This window comes from Manis pentadactyla, chromosome 11 (genome assembly GCF_030020395.1).
Source record: "Manis pentadactyla isolate mManPen7 chromosome 11, mManPen7.hap1, whole genome shotgun sequence".
Taxonomy (NCBI): domain Eukaryota; kingdom Metazoa; phylum Chordata; class Mammalia; order Pholidota; family Manidae; genus Manis; species Manis pentadactyla.
The window spans coordinates 66,181,420-66,200,369 of NC_080029.1; the positions used below are offsets into that span (position 1 = coordinate 66,181,420).

The 18,950-nt window shown below is 38.4% G+C and overlaps 1 protein-coding gene across 5 annotated transcripts in view; it reads right to left on the reverse strand.

Annotated features, from left to right (window-relative positions):
- Positions 1 to 418: 418 nt before the first annotated feature.
- The window catches only part of AKAP6 (A-kinase anchoring protein 6), a 631,616-nt gene continuing 613,084 nt past the window's right edge, over positions 419 to 18,950 (reverse strand). For all 5 annotated transcript variants that reach the window (XM_036881256.2, XM_036881257.2, XM_036881259.2 and 2 more), the window contains 2 exons: positions 8,570 to 11,966; positions 419 to 3,660 (listed from right to left, as the gene is read on the reverse strand). In XM_036881256.2, the coding sequence (XP_036737151.2) occupies positions 8,610 to 11,966 (3,357 nt within the window). In that variant the 3' untranslated portion in view covers positions 419 to 3,660; positions 8,570 to 8,609. The remainder of the gene's footprint in view (positions 3,661 to 8,569; positions 11,967 to 18,950) is intronic.

Consider the following 18,950-nt stretch of genomic DNA (forward strand, 5'->3'; position numbering starts at 1 on the left):
TACACATTTTTTTTGTAATTAAAACTCTGAAAACCTTAGATCTAGATAATTTTGCACATTACTTTGCTCAGTAGATTTGTTTTAATGTAGAGAAACTAAGTAGGAAACAAAAATAAATGGGTCATTTAATTTGGAGAAATTCACACTATTCAAGGACATCAAAGGCACTTCCACAGAAAAAACTGTAAACCCTTTGTAGGGAGAGACAACGTTTTTAGTTGCCTTTGTATCTCTAAGTGCCAAACACAGTGCCTCACACAAGTAGCCACTCCACAAATATTTGTTGAATGACTGAATGAATAAATAAATAAATGGAGGGCAGGAGGACCCAGCTTTTTATGGAAACAGGTTAGGTTTGGACTTCTGTAAAGAAAAGATTCAAGATAACTCCAGCACTGGACTGGGCCACTAGTGGAAGTAATGGATTATTTATTTATTTATTTAAGGAAATTTACAATAATAGAATAAACATATATCTTGAATATATTTTTAGAGAAAACTTACCACTTAAGTGTTCAGATATTTTTCTACACGTATGATGATGAAGACAGTTCCTCAATTTCAAGGACTCTGTCTGTTAACATTCAGTCAGGTTGAAATGGATCTGAAAATCATGACATATGAAGGGCATTTGAGAGAATTCAAGAATAGAAATCATAGAAGCTGGGAGAAGGTAAGTAACTGGCCTCAATTTTCTTCAGGGTTGCCATGAAAAAGAAGGGGTAGGAGCTGCTCATCAAGGCAGAACTAGGACCAGTGAGCAAAATTAAAGGATGGTGGGAGGGGAGCACTATGCAGATTTTAGCAACCTTACAAAGAACTTTTAACAAACAGACACACCCAACAGTGGGACAGCTTGCTTTAACACTGTCACTGGAAGTGTGTAGACAGGTGTGACCATTTTCAAGGGTACCTGGGGAGGTAGTGCCGACACAGAGCAAGAGATTGAGGCTATCCCATCCCTTCCAACCTGAAAAATTATGGTTCAATAAACCTGAAAATCGTTCTACAAATTCAGTGTTAACACTAAGTAGATAATAAATATTTTCACTACCTCAAGGTCTTGAATAAACATACAACAGGTAAATAGACCATCATAGTCAATTCTTTAAACGTTTTGCCAATAGACAGACTTGGCATTAATTACTATACAAGGAAAATTAAGGTTGTTTCATATATAAAATAATACCATACCTCAACAGAGATCCAGAATGCTGTTAAGTATTTCAAAGACTCCAGGATTTGTTCTTTCTGTACATTCCAGGGCACTATCCCCATGTACTCTGTATCATCCCAAGCCTAGTTTATTTTCTACAGCTGCCTCCTAATGAGACATTTCTCTCTACTCTCTTTCCCCTGTAATCGCCTTAACACCGAAACTAAATGTCTGCCTAAAACCTCTTTTGAGCAAATTACCACTTATTCAAAAGCCTATAAAAATTCATCAATTTAGAAATATCTGTATGGAACAGATTAGAAGGGTCATGACAATACAAATAGTTATGAAAATGGTAGAATTATAGACTAGTATTTTTTAAATGTTCTTGGTGTGGTACTAATAAAATTCTCACGATAAATGAAATCAGGTGCAAAACAAAGACTCTACAGTCTCCCTTACTACCCAGCATATTACATAAAAAAGGCCCTTCATTAAGCCTTCCCAATGTACCTTTTCTCCCACTGTCCCCGCGATAATGCGTCACTAGTTTTCTGCTTTCTGACTTTCTGCTCTCTTCTAGCCCTTTTCTTCCTCCTTGCCCCTCCTTGCTGCTTCTGTCCTCGTGCCTATTCCGCCCCTGTCCTCTGCTCTGCACCTGCAGGACCCCCTGCTGCCTCGCGTCTGGGTGTTCACGGGGTCTGTCACGGAGGTCAGCCTCCTGAGGGCGGGGCCTGTGTTCATCATTGCATCCTCTCCATTTACCACAGTCCTTGCAGATAAAAAGTGTTAATGAACTATCAATTGAATGAATATCATTTTTGTGATTGTTTGAACACACATTATTTCTTTTTGAAATTTGACATAAACTGATAGTATATTACATGTTTTTATAAAACACATACATATGTGCTTTATATGGGTATCTTCTTTTCTAGCTATGTACATGTTTTAGCATAGGTTTTTCAAAATGAAAATACAGATGTCATCCATATGGCCTAATTCAATACTTCAGCAAGTTTTTATTGAATACCTACTGTGTGTCAGGCACTTTAGTAGGTGTTAGGATATAAATTAAAAACTGCATTTAATAAGAGCCATAAAGACCAAACAGAATATTTCTCAGCTAATTTCTTTTACACAAAATAAATATGTCTGCAATCTACAGTCTAAATCAAAAGTCAAATTTTCTATACTTTCCTACCATCTTTCTGTTAAACCTATTCAAAAGAATTATGTAAAATAAATATGAGACATACTAGGTATCCTGAAATCCAACATTAAACCATTAATGGTAAGTAGAAATAAATAATATAAGTTAAATTTTTATCAGTTTGGGGCACTGGCATTTAATCATTTGTGTTCCAAGACTTTTACAGTGATCAGAAAGCTTTCGCAAATTGTGAAGGCTTCATGTGCAGTTTAAGTAAATTAAGCCCCTTATGCAATTTGGACATTTTGGAAACTGCCACACTATTGTTTTTTTCCAGAACCAGATGCAATCATTGGGTTAAGAACACAGGTAGAAGAGATCACTGTTTTTCCTTTTCCCTCAATAAACTTTGTTTATTATGCCAATTTTAATTACCATGCAATCTAGTGGATTTAAGGCTTATATTTTCCACATCACTAGACATCATAAACATGAAAGCATTTTATACTGTCATTATACATCAATGTTTGTAGTTGGTTATACATATATACAGAAATTATTCACACATCTTAACCTTGCTATTTCCTCCTTCCAAACCAACATAATTTTACCATGAAAGCAGCTTTTTAATAAATGGTATAAGAAATACAGCAAGGCACACTTTTTTAAAAAACTTTTTTCTCATTACCACCTCAAGAAGCATAAAAAATGAAAATGTTATACATAATTAAATAGTAGAATGTCACCAGTTTATAATACACAACACCATATAGTTGTTTCTTGAAGTGCTGCATAGATTATTATTTTTAAAATGAAATAAATAAAATAGTGCTTTTAAAAGTTGCTTTATTTTGAAAGAAGGGCCAGTGCTTCTTCTCTATGCTGCAATCAAATCAAATGTTGGCCTTGTAGGTAACCTCTTTCAATAAACATAGGCATCATACCACAAAAACAACAACAACCCAGACTGAAACATGAAATTGGCCAAGTACTGGCAGGGGGTCATTCCAGATGGGTGAATTTAATGGACTGTCAATTTGGTGAACTGCAGAACTTTAAAGAGTAGATGGGGAGGGGAAGAGGCAAACAGAAAAGTCTCACTGGAGAAGTGGGGTGCTAGAGGTAGCTTGGGACAGGAATCCATGGGAGAACAAGCAGCTCTGCTGAACTTCGATCACCTAAATGGAACCAGTGCACACATCCAGAACGGAAGGCTCATGGGGACAGACTGCGTTCGGAAGGAAGATTCCTCTTGGGAGAGGTCAGTGTCATCAATGGCAGTGACGTGATGGAACCAGAGACCAGCCCAGGGCAGGAGGATGAGGTCACCCTGAGGTGCAGCCAGGCTTATCTACAAGAAACAAAAAAGTGACAAGGGAAAGTTTCAGAAATGATTGTTTCATTTGCAAAACTGAGCCCTGGAACCACTGAAGGCTGCCACTTTGGGACTACCTGCTGCTGTTCTGAAATAAAGGAATACATAAAATATAAACAGTGATTTTAGTAGCCCAAGGTTCACTCTACTGACAAAAATGTTACAGTCAACATGAAAAACACATTGATTTTTTTTTTTTAAAGACATAGTTTTAAAGAAAACAAGAAAGTTCATCAAGTTTGACCTGTCCTCTGGATCTCATCCATTCTTTTGCTTGTGAATTCAGTTTTGAAGACTCCAATCTCACATCAATATGAAACTGTGGGGCTGCTGATACCCAAGTAGTGAGGAAGAGTGTCAACAGTGATTCACAGACTGGGCCCTGGGCCCGCACACTGAGCCCTACTTTCAGTGACACTGTGTGACAGTGAGACTGAACAACTCCACTATTACAAAGTGGTGAAATATTCATAATATTGTGGTAATCCAAAGTATTTCAACCCTTTGAATATAAAAAGACCATAACTGGGGCTTCTAGCTTAAAAATGAGTGCATTTCATTTAAGGTACAGGCACCATTGTGCAAATGAGAATGATTCGATTATTTCTGTACATCTGATGGCTCAGATACAAATCTGTTCCAAACTCCATGAGTTCTGCATATTTCTAGGTGGCTAAGTGCAACTTGTTGACTGTGAAGAAAAACTACATTCTACATGTGGGCAACACAGGATGCAATTACTTTAGGGCCTCCAACCAGCTCTCAAATAAAGCAGGCTTTTGCCTGTCTGGGTTTAAACTGAGTTCTGAAGTCTGATGTCAGGTTGCTTTATTGTCCTCCTAGAACTAAATATTTTCCTTCCCTCTGTCTTGCTCTCTTTCTCTATAATCCTGCAACCTGTTTAAGAGCCAAAAAAACAATGTGCAAATGTAGTTTGGCTGGAGCCACAGGAAGTCGGGAAGAGAAGCCAAGTTATAAAGAACAGGGAGAGACAGACAGGAACAGATGGGGTGAAATTTGGTACAGTAAAATAGTGCAGTAACTCAAGAAAGAGCATGGAGCATTGTTCAAATGCTGAGGACATGGCTCATTTGAAATCTGGCCACTGAGGAGGGCATCCTTAGGTGAGGCAAATCTGGTCCGACAAAATGCTAGTATTTAAATTCTCTCTGAATAATCAATTCTTTCAACTTGGCCCACTTGGGGAGAGGCAAGCCAAACTGGCTGAAGCACAGATCTGGACTGTGTGTGTGTGTGTGTGTGTGTGTGTGTGTGTGTGTGTGTGTGTGTGTGCTGCGTGTAATGCCCAATAAAATCTTCATTATTTAGCATGGCAGGGCTGGTTATTGAGAAGTGCTGGCTAATCAAAGTGATCTTAAAGGTAAATTTGATAAGATTACACCTGTATTGTTTAGTGAAAAATTAATATATTATCACCAAGAGTTTCTTAAACTTGTTTGGACATATTAAACATTTAGTGACAAGCCAACTAATAGAATGTTTGCTTTTACAGTTTTCTCAGTTTGTAAAAACCTAGCAGCAGTACTTTTACTGTACATGTATACCTGAGCATGCATAAATACAATTGCTGAAAATGTAGACTCTATGGGCTACCAACCATCATACCTGCAGACCAATAAAGAAGGAAAGACAAAGGAGCTAGAAAGTTCTAAAGGAAATACATGTATTCTAAGCAAATACAGTGTCGACTCCCCCACTCCGCCATCACTGAAAACGGAAAAACAGACCCAACCAGAAGGGAAAAAAAGGAACATGCTGGCTGCATGTGATGAGTTAAATTTTTATACCACAGGATTTACCGAGCCTGAAGTTTACGATGAAATCATTCACCAAAGATCAGAGGCTTATGATGAGGATTATGAAGAAATAACTGTCAGAATACAGCAAAAAGATTAGTGCAAAGTACATCTCTTAGGCAGGTCCTAGGAGGCACTCCAGACATAAATTATGTGCTTCCTCCAAATTAGGCAGAAATATCTGGATCTAGCCAGTTACCTTCGCTTTGATGTGATTTGTTGCAACTGACCTCTCTATTTTTGAATGACACATAAATGAAAATAGTGAAAAGCACAGCAGTGTGCCGGGAAATTGGTACAAATGCATACTGTGTTAGATCATGTTAAAACTCAAACAGTTTCAGTGGATTTTTAATTAGAACACAGTAAATGAAAAACCTTATCAAAAACTTTTGAGAAAAATGTTGGTTACTGTTGCAGACTGTATCTGCTATTCTCACTTGTAGCTCTTCCAGATGACATAATAATTTCATCTATAAACTTATTTCTGGGGGAAAAAAAGACCCAGCAAATTGAATTTGGTGAATTTTATGATCCTGATAAAAAGAGCACCCCAGCTGATGGTTTTCAAATGGCTTTAAATAGTAGAGCTTTTTTTTGCTCTTCCAAATTTTGTAGGAAGAACAATGATAACAATTAAGCTTCTATAGATGTAAATCTTCATATTTACCAGATAATTTTACTGTAATCCTGACATTTAACAATGAAGGCATGCCAGCGTTTTGAGATTTAAAAAATTTGTCCTGGTCAATAGCATTTTAACAATATGTAAATACTTATATCCAGGTACCCAATGCTAATGAGTGGTGGAAAATTTAGGCCTACAGATGTTTTGTCTACATGATACTGAAGAAACTAAATAGGGCCAGTAAATATGGCCACTTTAATGGCCCTAGGCTGATTACAAGTCACTTGGGGGCGATGTGAGTTCTGCAGAAGTAGAAATCTGGCTGCTTTTCCCATTGCCTGAGATAGGACCAGGTATCGCACAGCGGGGGTTCAACAAAATACTGCTGATTGGCAGGCGGGCTGGGTGATAGTTTTACACTGTCCTGCCTATGAAATGTGAGGGTAACACAGACCCATCAGCACATTTACTTCCCCAAGTCTAAAGATGGAGCTGTTTATCATTTACATTTCATTTCAATTCTACGTCTATGTAAGGGAGAGAAGAAATTCCCAGAGTATCAAAAAGTGAGAAATGCCTCCCAGAGGCCTCTCCAGAGCCAGAGCTCTGGGTCTCAGCCTGACTGGTGACTTGAAGGTCACAGTCACATGATGTCATGCTCAGAGTGGAGCTGCTTTCAAGCCTTTATCCCTTTTCAGAAAACAAAAATCAGCCAGGCTCTACCAGCCCTTCTGTGGAGGCTGGCAGAGCCCGCAGTACAATTGGTTCTAATAGAACTTGTTTGGAAGCAGCTTATGGAATTGCAGTTATTCTCCCTTAATGGTCAGTTTTACTGCATACTGATGGCGAATGTGATTATAGGGTGGACATGTTTCACAGGAAATACATTTCTCTCTCTCCTACTTTTGTTCTCACTTGCAGCCAATTGTAAATTGAATCTGAAACAGAAAATTAGTTGAGCTAGATATTAGTAAGTAGGATGCCTTTTTTCAATTTTGCATACTGAGTTTATTTTTAGGGTATATATATATATGGTATAGATTCCCCCCTCAGTCCCCATTTCTAGCAGCTCTACACAGAATCACACATTTTAATGAGCTGAGGGCACAGGTGTTGCAGGAAAAAAAATAATGATGTTTGCCATTCATCTTTCAAATTAAATAATGTGTTTTTAAATAGTAACTTTTTTCATAATACATTATGGGAACAACATTTATCTGTCACATTTTAAAAGATGTATTTGTAATAAATGTAAATTACTTTTAGAAAATCAGTAATTAGGCTCATCAAAAAATAAACAATCTGCCACAAAAAAGATAATCTTTAGCATAGTTAAGTATAATAACTGTTATTTGAATAAGTTAACAAATTAGGGTAGATTGCTTCTGTAATTCACTTCCTATAGCACGAGTTTAGGTTATGGCATTAAGCTTCTGGGGTGGGGGGTGGAGGTGGCATTCAGCACCTCATACTTTGTGAAATACAACTGTCACATTCAGAAGCTCAAATTTTCTTCTTTAAACTTGATTGAGAAAGCATATTCATCACTGGGGCTTGGAAATGGAAGAAAACAGAATTTTTGTATTACTTTTAGTGCTATATCATCATCTCAGAATTATCAATCAATAGGTGTCTTATTAAATATGAAGAGTGGAATGACTTTCTTAAAAATTCTGATGGAAGTCAGCCTGTCACCTTCAGGCAAAATTCAAAAATTCTGTTTCTATCAAAATGCCATTAACCTGTCATGTACTCTGTCTGCATTTGCTTTCTGGGCCTGTTCTCAGTCGGTCTGTGGGTAAATAAGAGCCTTTTCTTCCACATCAACTTTCCCCTCCTGTTTGAATCCTCAGACTGCGCCATGATTAGGAGCAGTGACAGCACAGCCTTCCACGGAGGAAGCAAATGTGATGATAGTTACGTTAGAGCATTAAAGGAAGGCCCAGCTCAGGAGAGGCAGACTCTAACTAATCGGTGTTCATCTCCAGGCACTGAAGGGAGCGGGCAGCTCGGGGCGCAGGAAACAGAAATGGGGAGCGTTGTCACTGTGTGTGCATTTTGAGCAGATGGTAAATTGTAATTTGGAAAGCCTTTTTTTCCTCCCTCAATAGTAGAATTCGAGGCCCTAAATTATGTGTCTCCTTCCTCAAATTTTGCATTCTCCTTGGTAGAATGATGTAATAAAGATAACATCACTAAAAATGTCAATTGTCACTGTTATTTCCCACTTTCACTTCACAGTTACTTGCATTGTTGGGAGTTATTTCTTCCACTTAAATGTCTTATTCAGATAAATATTTGCCATGACCAATCTTTCTGACTAGCTTTTTCTCCTATCATGGCTTTGTTGACTCAAACTCGTATTTTAAATATATATACATACATAAAATGTCTTATGTTAAAATATATTTATATATATTTAAATGAAGTCTATATTTACCTTTCAATGAGATGATTTTCATGCGTGGAGAGGGTTACATCTACCTATGCATGTTCCTATGTTGTTCTTCATGGTTTAGGAGATTTCCTTCACAGGTTAAAGTTTTGGGGTTGGGATGCAATTTAGCCTTGTCTTTCGGCTGCTTAGCCTTCGAGGAGAGTCCTGGAACTCTACATTTGGCTGAAGCAGCATTATGGTCTACTGGCATTCCAGAGTCACCTTGATTTTCCGAACTCTCCTTTTCCCTGCCCAGCCCTGACGGAGCAGTTGACTCTGAGCTTTCTCCATGGACACCGGAAGGTTGGGGTAAACCATCCGCTTCCTTTCCATCATCAGATTCCTTCTGCAGGGGAGCACTGGAAAGAGCCACCATGTCCATATCACCAGCTAAGCAAGAAGTATCACTGAGCTGAGAAGAGCCTGATGCTTGCAGCGGCAGCGCAGCTTCTGCAGGAACCGTGCGTTCATTTGGAGGTGCGCTGGAGAAACAGGGCTCCTGTCCACCAGAGGCATCCTCAACACAGGCCTCAAAGAAGCTTTCAGTGTCTTCCTTGTCTTCTAAGCCAGACTCAGTAACGTCCAGGGGCAATGGAGTGTTGCTCTTCTCTTCTACATAACTGGTGACCTCCCCACAATCACTGTCATGAGAGGAGAGAGATAAGTAGGAATAAAAGTCCCCTTTTCTTAGCTGGATGGGCCGGTGAGAATGTTCCAACACCTTCTCCTTGATTTGAGTTAATGAAGTAGGAGCAGCTGCCTCATTTTCAGGCTGAGATTTACTTTTTAGTGCTGTTGAAGCCATGTCAATAATTTCCTTCACAAAGTCATGTACTGAACAATCTTCAGCATCTTTCTGATGGAAAATATCTGGCTCACAGTCACAACAGGAAATGTTGTCGCTGATACAAATATTTTCCTCTGTTTCATTTTGTTCAAGTGCCAGGCAGATGCCAGCAGATTTTCCAGCCGGATCTGGTGCATCATTAGATGAGGATTTCAGTACCCCGGAGCCCTGTCTGTTGATGACTCTGGCTTCTGAAGGCAGTTCTGGGCAGGACTTGTCAGTGGGAGTAGAAGCAGCACTTTGATTTTCAAAATGGTGGTGGGCTTCGCATTTCTTTGGAAGACGTCTAACACTCTGGGGAACAAACTCCTTTCTAGCAACATCTGAATCATCTGAGCTATCCACAAGTGCTTTACACTTACAATGCGCTGAAATATTTTTCCCAGCTGAGCCAAGATTTTCTGGTTCCTTTGAAATCTCATTCAGTTTATCCTTCTGCCTTTCTGGAGTAGTTTCAATATTGCCATTTTCCAAGTCAGCCACATGTGGATCGTTGTTAACCTTGAAAATATTTTTCTTATTGTCACCTTTTGTCCCTAACTCATGGGTGTGGGATAAATTCTTACCATTTCCATTATTTTCAGAGAGACATTTTATGGAACCATTTAAAAGGGCCTCAATGTTCAAGGTTTCAGAGGGGTTGGTCATCTCCTTACTACTTACATCCTTGCTGCCCTTTATTTCATCACTGAGATTATACTTTCTCTTATCTCTTGTCAGGGAAAACTTTGGTCTAATCCAGGTCTGCAATTCATTCTTTATATAGTCCAGCCCTGACATCAAGTTGCATTCTTCATAAATTTCATCATCTGTTGCAATACTGGAGTCATCATCCTCATCCTTGATGCACAGCTCTTCTTCTGTCAAGGTGAGGGTGGAGCTGGAGAGGAGGTCGCTGTCATCCTCATCATCAGTGCATGCCGAGGTACAGGAGACATTGACTATCATGCTGACGTTGACATCACTTTCATCAGCCACCGAACGAGTCAGGCGCTTCCTGAATGACGCATTCGATTCTGGGATCTTGTTCTTGTGTAACACGATATCTTCTGAGCAAAGAGAGAGCTCATCACTGCTGCTAAGTTCTGTAAGAGATGCTGGCGAGTCTTCATTGATTGAGGATGCTCTGTCTAATGACAGCTGGCCAGTAAAGGCCATCTTTTGGGAACCGCTTTGTAGAGTGATATCAGAAACACTTCGCTTTAATTTTTGCTCTGAGGGGCTCTGGATATTCTCCAAACGATTCAAGAGATCTAATGTCCTTTTGCTCAGTTCACCAACTGAGCCACTGCTCACACTTATGTCCCCAGAGCTGTGACAGCTAAAAAGATCTTCATTGCTTTTATAGGATGTCAACCAACTTTCTAAAGACGTGCTTCGCTGGAGGCTGTCACTGCCATTTTTAAAGATGCCAAATCCAAATAAATCCCCCCCTGGAGAAAGGGACTCAATAGACGAACTATGAGATAAAAGGGAAAGCTGTTTGGCATTCTGCACACCAATGAACGTCTTCTCTACATCACCACTTTTATATGAAGTGCGATCCATTTCATGGGATGCACTTGCCAAAATCTTTTCATGGGGAGGCACATCTGGTTGTAACTCTGCAGCCTGATGTTTAGATTTACAGGATTTTTTATCAAAATAAAAACCATGAAGCAGGGGATCCTCCACATGGGCCTTTTCACTTTGTGACCGTTTCATTATCATTGGTAATTTGAGTTTTGAGCCTTGGAGGTAAGAGTAATCATAAAATGTAAACAAATCATGTTTTCCTTGTAATTCTTCTCCCAAACAATCAGTGGTATGTTTGGTAATACTGTCTAAATCTCCAACTTTTCCATTTACACAACCCACTGGTGAGATGGATGACTGAGAGCTATTTGGAAGCTTAATGGGTTCCTCCTCATCTTTAAATTTTTGCTTTAACACATTAACTGCATCTCCCATTTGTGGGTCCAGATGTTCAGTTCCAGGATTACTTGGGGATCCATCTACCACACTGAGCAAGCACATTTCTGAGTTAGTAGTGGTTTCAGTATCTCCTTCACTGACGATTCCACTCTCACTGCCTGAATTCTGGCTCGTGTCTCCTTCATGGCATGGGCAGGGCTTCACCAAATTGGAACCCCCTAGAAGATCTGGCAAAGATTTGGTGGATGAAAATGAAGAATCTTTGCTGAGACTCTTAGTTAAAACACTAGGCTGTGTCATGCTGCTGAACTTTGGATTGCTTTTCAGGAATGGCATGTGGTTGTCCTCATAGAGTTCAACATTGTGGAGGCTGTATACTTGGTAAATGTGTGGGCTGGAGGGAGCAGTAACACTTGAGGCATAATGAGCTCCCCCATGGTCATCTGTCTTTTCTTCACAACCAGGATGCTCACTACCTGCCTCTTCAAGCATGACAGGTTGGGGTTCTTGATCAAGGTCATTTGATTCTTCATTAAAACTAATTAATTTATTACTTATGTCAGTTTCATCCCATTCCAGGGCATCCTCACTCATCCCATTTAGGTCCATCAAGCCAGGATCAATCACATTCAAAATCTCCTGGGTTGGAGAAAGAAAAGAAAGAGAAGAATTAGGAAATACAAACATGAAGATTGCATCTGTTCAAAATCTCTTGAAAGAATCAGGAAAGAAATTTGCCCTAAGCATGGATTTAAAAGCTAGCATAATGATCAGCTCTATTCCTTTCTGGAATAACATCCAAAATTATTGAAACAGGCTTTTCTATCAATAGTAATTTGTCACTCAAAGCAATAACATAGATTAAAATGTATGATAATCACAGTCAAATTGTAAACTATGGAATGAAACATTTCCTATTGATTTGTCTACATTTTAAACTTTGGGTTGGGTGAAGATAAGACTCAGATACATGAAGGTAAAAAGGGTACAGTTTATGACATCTCTAGAGGCACGTTTACTCTGACACTGTTTTAGTGCCCGAGTCTGTAGTGGAACACTCTGCAGCCACATACAGCGAACCCCCTCTCACCCCTCTTCTGGGTTCTCCACTTGAAGCCACTTTTGCTTGGGGCAATGGAATAGAATTTCAGCCACCCGGGAGAATTCTGAGGCCTAAATGAGCTAATGCATGTGAAGGGCTTAGGAGGCAGTCAGTGTAAGGTAGCTGTAATTCTTAATGCACATAGAATTGCTCTAGAGTGGCCCTTAGTCAATTCACAAAAGGTTCTCCCTGCCTATCTCATTCTCTCCTTCTCATCACTCCTTTCAATTTGCTTTTAAAACCACAAGGGATTCATGACATGATATGTAGAGAGAGGAGTCACATAGTATATATAACAGGTCAGCATATTTGCATTACAATTCAGAATTATTTTAAAAGTACGGTTGGACAACAGGTCATGGTGTTTTTATTCCTCAGTAGTGGCAAAAAGGCTTCACCAGGAGTGCATTACCAGAACCTTTCTAAGAAGCCCTCAATCATTCCTGAAACTAACAGCTAAAAGATACAATATGAATTTACGAAGTATAAAATAGCCATCAGCAGTTTATTATACTGGCTATGTAAGAGATTACCTGTATAGCCTACTTGTGTTTAAAAGAGTCCAGCTACAAAATAAACATTAATTAAGGGATATTTTTAAGTTTTATGAGAGATATCTTTTCTGCTACCAATGTGACATCACACTCACTTAGCTATGGAGTCCATTCACTGTGATGAATTTTTATTAGAATTTCTGTTTATTCCTTAATTGCTGATAAAAGAAGTACTACTGACCGGTAAGTATGGCTGGTGAATGTTAAAATCTTCAGCTTTAGGAACAATCAATCAGTCTAATCAAATAGTATATTAATTTTAAATACTATCTTGGCTGACACTGTGCTCTGAAAGTACTAATAAATAATTGAGCTAGTCTTTCAAAGGAGCTCTTTTGTAACTCTCTGGTTGACTTTTACCACTTAGCAGCACAGATTTTCCAGAGTCCCAGAGCTGGGGGCTCACACTAGATGCAGGAATAGTGCCATCTGGATGTGCACCAGTAATGAGCTTGACCCAAGTGATGCCTGTAACTCAGACGCATCTTTCTCGACACAGTTGTTTTCTGACCAAATGCTGCCTTTAAGGATTTACAAATGCAAGGCTAGGAAAGTATAAAACTTACTGCAGCATGTAAAAGAACAAGCCTTTTGCTCAATAATGTAGCTGGAGTGGAAAATTTCCATAGTTAAAGATTAAACTTTTGGATGCAATATTGTCCTTTTCCCTTCCTAATTCCCTCTTCCCATTTTTCCCTTAAACTTATTGTAATTTTTGGAATTTTTTTGTACATGAATTCCAGGGAATTTCTGACAAGATCCATTAGAAAACTATTCACTTTAGACTTTAAATTTTACGTATTAAAGAAGTGCTAATCACTCTGTCCTCATTTACCCTCTTCTGTTGTGGATTAAATTCTGTCAATATTTTCAATAAAATCTCCATTTCTTCACATTTAACTTCAAACATGAAACATACCCTGGGAGGCAAGGAAGTAGGAAAAGTTTCCAGGAGGAAGGACATTAGAAAATTTATGTACCTAAAAAGTCTTTGCAAAAAAGATATATGTATAGTGATGCGACTGGTGGGAAAACTGGTCCAGTGCTCTCTTTGACGACAGCCTGACAAGCCAATGATGCTCAAGCTAATGAAGTATTTTTGGTTTTTTTTTTGGATGAACTGTCTAGTAATTTTTAAAAAGGCACAGATGTTCCTATCTTTGATAAAGTGACAAATCAAAAATAGCTTTAAACAAAAATCTAAGAATATTTGACTGAAACCAAAAGGACAGTGAGTAGTACATGAGGTGCCAATAGACAGTGTGCAGTTCCAGAGGTAATTCTGAATTAAGTTCATTTGTAAGGTCTTTCTCATTCACAAATTTGTTTCATTGAATTTTGGCCTAAACCAAGGGTTCTATATAAACAATCATACACACACACACACACACACACACACACACACACACACACACACACTCACACACAGACATCTTTGCAGATCTGCTCAAGAAACAAGTGGAATTAATTGGTGGCAATTTATTTTTATTCTTGAAGCAGGGTATTTATATTAGCACAATATATACAGAGAAAGTAACTAAAAGTGGCTGGAAAAATGATGTTAAGAAGATGAAAGAACAAAGATTCCAAGTGCAGCACGTAACATATATCCAAATTCACTTCCTTCTGTATGTGTATGGCTTTCATTGAGTAAGGTTTTCCTTTATTGCATTTCTCAGATTTTCTTAAATTTTAGGTTAAATGGTGGGTTTTTAGAAGAGATGAGAAACACATTATCAGCTAAGGAGTGGACGCGAAGGAATCTGACACTCTATAAAACAATAACCAAACAGAGATCTGATATAACTATCTCTAGGTTCCTTTAATTTCCTTTAAAAAGTTGCATGTCTTGAAAAACTAAAGAATATCAGAAAGACCATGATGAACTCAATGTTCCAGTCAAACACCTGGTGCTCAGAATGGGCAAAACCTTTAGAAGGTTCTTGCAATTTCTGTTCCTCTTATTTATTCTAGGTCCAGGAGTTTATTGAGCAAAACCACTTGCAAAGCCCTGGGAGAAAATATTTATCTGCAGAAAAGGAGAATACAACAAAAACAATAATATAAGGAAAAATGACAAAAACATAAATGGCATTAACTGTAAATGAATAAAGATGTACATATCTACTGTAGAGCAAAAAGCAGAATGCTGGAAGTTTGAGGAGGCAATGGACAGGAGGGAGAAAATAATATAAAGGTCAGGGTGGGAGAAATCAATTTAAAGGAAGGGAAAGCCCAACCTTCATATATTCACTCTACTTTTTTTATACAATATTTTCCTTAGCAATCCCCTCCAATCTAAAACTAAAGTATCTGAGATTTTGATCATAATTATTTTCCTAAACTGACTTCAATAGAAATTAAAAAACAACAACAGCCATAACAGAAAGCTAACAGTCCTCAGAAAGTGGGAAGACAGCTCTGTGAGGACTCAGAGTGTAGAGCACTCTGCCTCTTGTTCAGCAGAGAATAGGTTTAGAGTTATTAACAAGAAAAAATATAGATGAAAACAGAAATAGAATAAAGGGCAAAAATGTTCACTGGTATCAACCATTCCAGGATTTGAGGCAGAAATCCAAAAAGATCTGGTTTGAATCCTAGGTCCCTCAAATCACATGTCAGCTCTGTGATTCTGCACATGTTATTTAACATTTATATGTCTCAGTTCCATCATTTGTATGTCTCCAAAATAATCACACACATTGTATCTACCTTAGAGATTGTTGGGAACTTTACATGAGAAAATAGGTACAGTCCTATGGGAGGAGGCTGGCACACAATAGGGGTATAATGACTGGAAACTACTAGTAAATATATACATATATGCTGAAGTGAGAGGAGGATAGTATGGCTAACTGTTAAACAACCAGTAACTGCTAGGTGGTTGACTAATCTTTTTAATACAACCACATGCATGGAATTCAGTGAAATATATGTCATTGAGGAATCCTACTCACTTGCATTGCTCTGTAAATGGGGTGTGGGTTTGTCTTTCTATGTTCTGACTGTACTTATCTCTCAGGAATAACCAAATGAGAAGAGACCCTGGCCAGCCCTCAGCAAGGACCATAGCTCAAGCACTTTCTGTTTCCTGAAAATAATCTTTTCTTAAAAGGCAAGTCCATTGTCTGTGAAATTCTATCACAACGGACACATTAGAGCAATCAAATCCTGCTCACTATCTATCAGGTTGACAATAACGTTAAAGTAACTTGTCTCAGCTCAGAAAATGCTTTGAAGGTCTATCTCACACTAATGATCAAAAACTGTTCTAGCAAAATGTTCTTTTTCAATAACAGAGCTGATCAGAAACTCAAAACAGATAAGTAAAACCCAAAGGCATCTCACAAATCTCGCTAAAATGAGTGCCACCATGGGCATATTTCCTAGTTTTGACTACACAGATATTTCTGAAATAGCTGAAAACTCCATTAGATTTTGTTCTAAAGTAAGTTTTATAATAGCAAAAATTGCCTTAATTCTCAACAGGGACAAGGTACAAAAGAAAGCCCAATACTGGGAATCAAGAGTTCCCCTTGTGGATGTAAACTCCATGAGGGCAGGGCATCTGTTTTCCTGCAACTAAAACAGTGACTATTGGAGAGCAGAGTCTTCTCAAAAATATTTCTGAATGAAAGGAAGAAAGACTTGCCCACAGTCTGATGAACTGATGAAGGGATCCAAGGAATCGTCTTGAGGTTAAACTATGCTATGCAAAACAATTTGGAGAATGTCTGACTTTATAGCTTCTGTTACCCTCAGGTATAAAAGCTAGTAGCCTCAAAAACATTATGTTCAGTGAAAGAAGCCAGACACAAGTCATATGTTGTAGGGTTCCATTTATATGAAATATCCAGACCTGGTAAATCTATAGAAACAGAATGAAAAGTAGTAGTTGCCAGGGGCTTGAGGGAGGGGAGAATGGGGAGCAACTGCTTAATGAGTAAGGGGTTTCTTTTTGGAGTAATAAAATTGTTTTGGAACTAGATAGAGGTGATGTTTACAAAACATTGTGAAGGCACTAACTGCTGCTGAATTGCTCACTTTCAAATGACTACTTTTATGTTATGTTAACTTCAGCTTAATTTAAAAAAAAAACCACCAGCTAATAGGAGTCCTCAGTCTTGTTGAGTTTCGAAGCCTGGAACACCATCAAACAACAAGACTTCACTATGCTATTGAGGGCCTTGCTTATACAAATATTAAAACATAAGATTTCTAAATTCATTTATATCAGTGTGCATATATTATCAATAAGAATAATTTTGTATTACAGGCTTTGTTTGGTCTGCATGCATGATCACCATTCCCTGAAATGCTGCAGAACATCCTGTGCGTGGTACTTCTCTTAGTTCCACTTCACTCATTTTGATGCAACAGCCTCTCATGAGGAGTGAGAAGTGTGATCAATGAAGCTCTTATTTGCAGAACCCTCTGGCAGATCACCAGTGGCCTTCTGATAACCCAGTCCAACTGAATTGACTTTGGCCATATTTTATTTGATTCTTCTCTGGCATTTAACTCCATTTTTCTTGAAATGTTTTCCTCCTGTGATTATCCTGATGCTAAGCCTCCTTATGAAAACCACTTCAGCTGACTTAAATGACAGTATGTCCCACAGTCCATCTTGCCTCTCTTCACCCCACAGTCTCCCCTGCATGGGTTTGGCCACATGAAGCCCAATTGTCTATTATTTTGAAGGTCACATAGGCTACACTGAGAAGAAAGGAATTCAGAAAAAGTGTTGGTGGAGGAGGACACTGCAAGAAGAGAGAACAGTAAGAAGCAAAGACAGATGGGATTGAGCCTTGTGGGCACCTGCAAAGGAGGGATGAGCAGCCAGCAAAGGAAACACAGCAGGGAAATCCAGGTAGGACTGGTGTGATATTCTGGGAGCTGAGAGAGGAGATTTTTAAAGTAGTGGGTAGTTAAAAGTGTTAGAGGAGCAGAGAAGGTAAGAAGAATGGGAGTTGAGGAAAAGCTAATGAATTAGCAAGAAGAAAGTCATTTGTAACTTCAGAGAGGCTGGATGGTGAGGAAATAAGCACAGCTGTGCTACAGAGTAGCTGAGAGGGTTCCAGGTTCCACAGTGACATTGCTGTTGAACTTGGGAGTCTGGTCCTACCAGTCTATTCATCACCTTTCCTGTTCTCCAGCACCAGTGTTAGAAGGAGGATGGAAACGGAGAAACCAAGAAGGCCACAGATTATATAGGAAATCCTCAATTGTTCTAACACCTCTTCCCTCAGCTTCAAACACAGTAGCCCATACTGACTCTGAATCTATTTAAAACCAAAAACCCCTTCTATTTAACACTTCTAAATTTGATTTTATGTGTGAAGAAGAGGTTGCCAAGAACTTTAAGGTTCTATAAACAGGGTAATCATGAGGCTGTAAGAAGTAGTTCCATAGAAGAAAGAAAGATGCACAAAATATGAGCACTTCTTTCTTCCTTTTCTAGAACTTCAGTTTCACTGTAGGGAGGGGTGGCCCTGCAGGAGCACTAATTTTATTAAGAGGCAATATGTTTGTGCCAAAAGTTAAAGAAATTTAGATACTGTCATAATTGATAAATAACTCTTAGGTGTAGTAACCTCAGTGTTGGTAGTATTAAAGCTAGGTGGCAACAGATGAATGCCTCTCATCAATGTTTTTCTTAAACAAGTTAATTATTGTAGAAATCTTTATTCATATTTGTTAAACATCTACTATAGGAAAGTTACATTCTCACCTAACTGAATGTTTTACTAGAAGTAACTAAAAAAATAATCTACTTTCATTGACAAATTATTTTATCTTGACTGCTGCTATATTATATGCAAACATAATATAATTTTTTTATACTCAGAACAGACTGCATAGGATAATTGGTTTATTTTTCTCTTCTTAGTCACTCTTCTGTTTCCCTGATCTTTTTCCCCTGAGTTTCAAGAAAGTACCCTCATTTAGGATTATTTAAAAAATGGA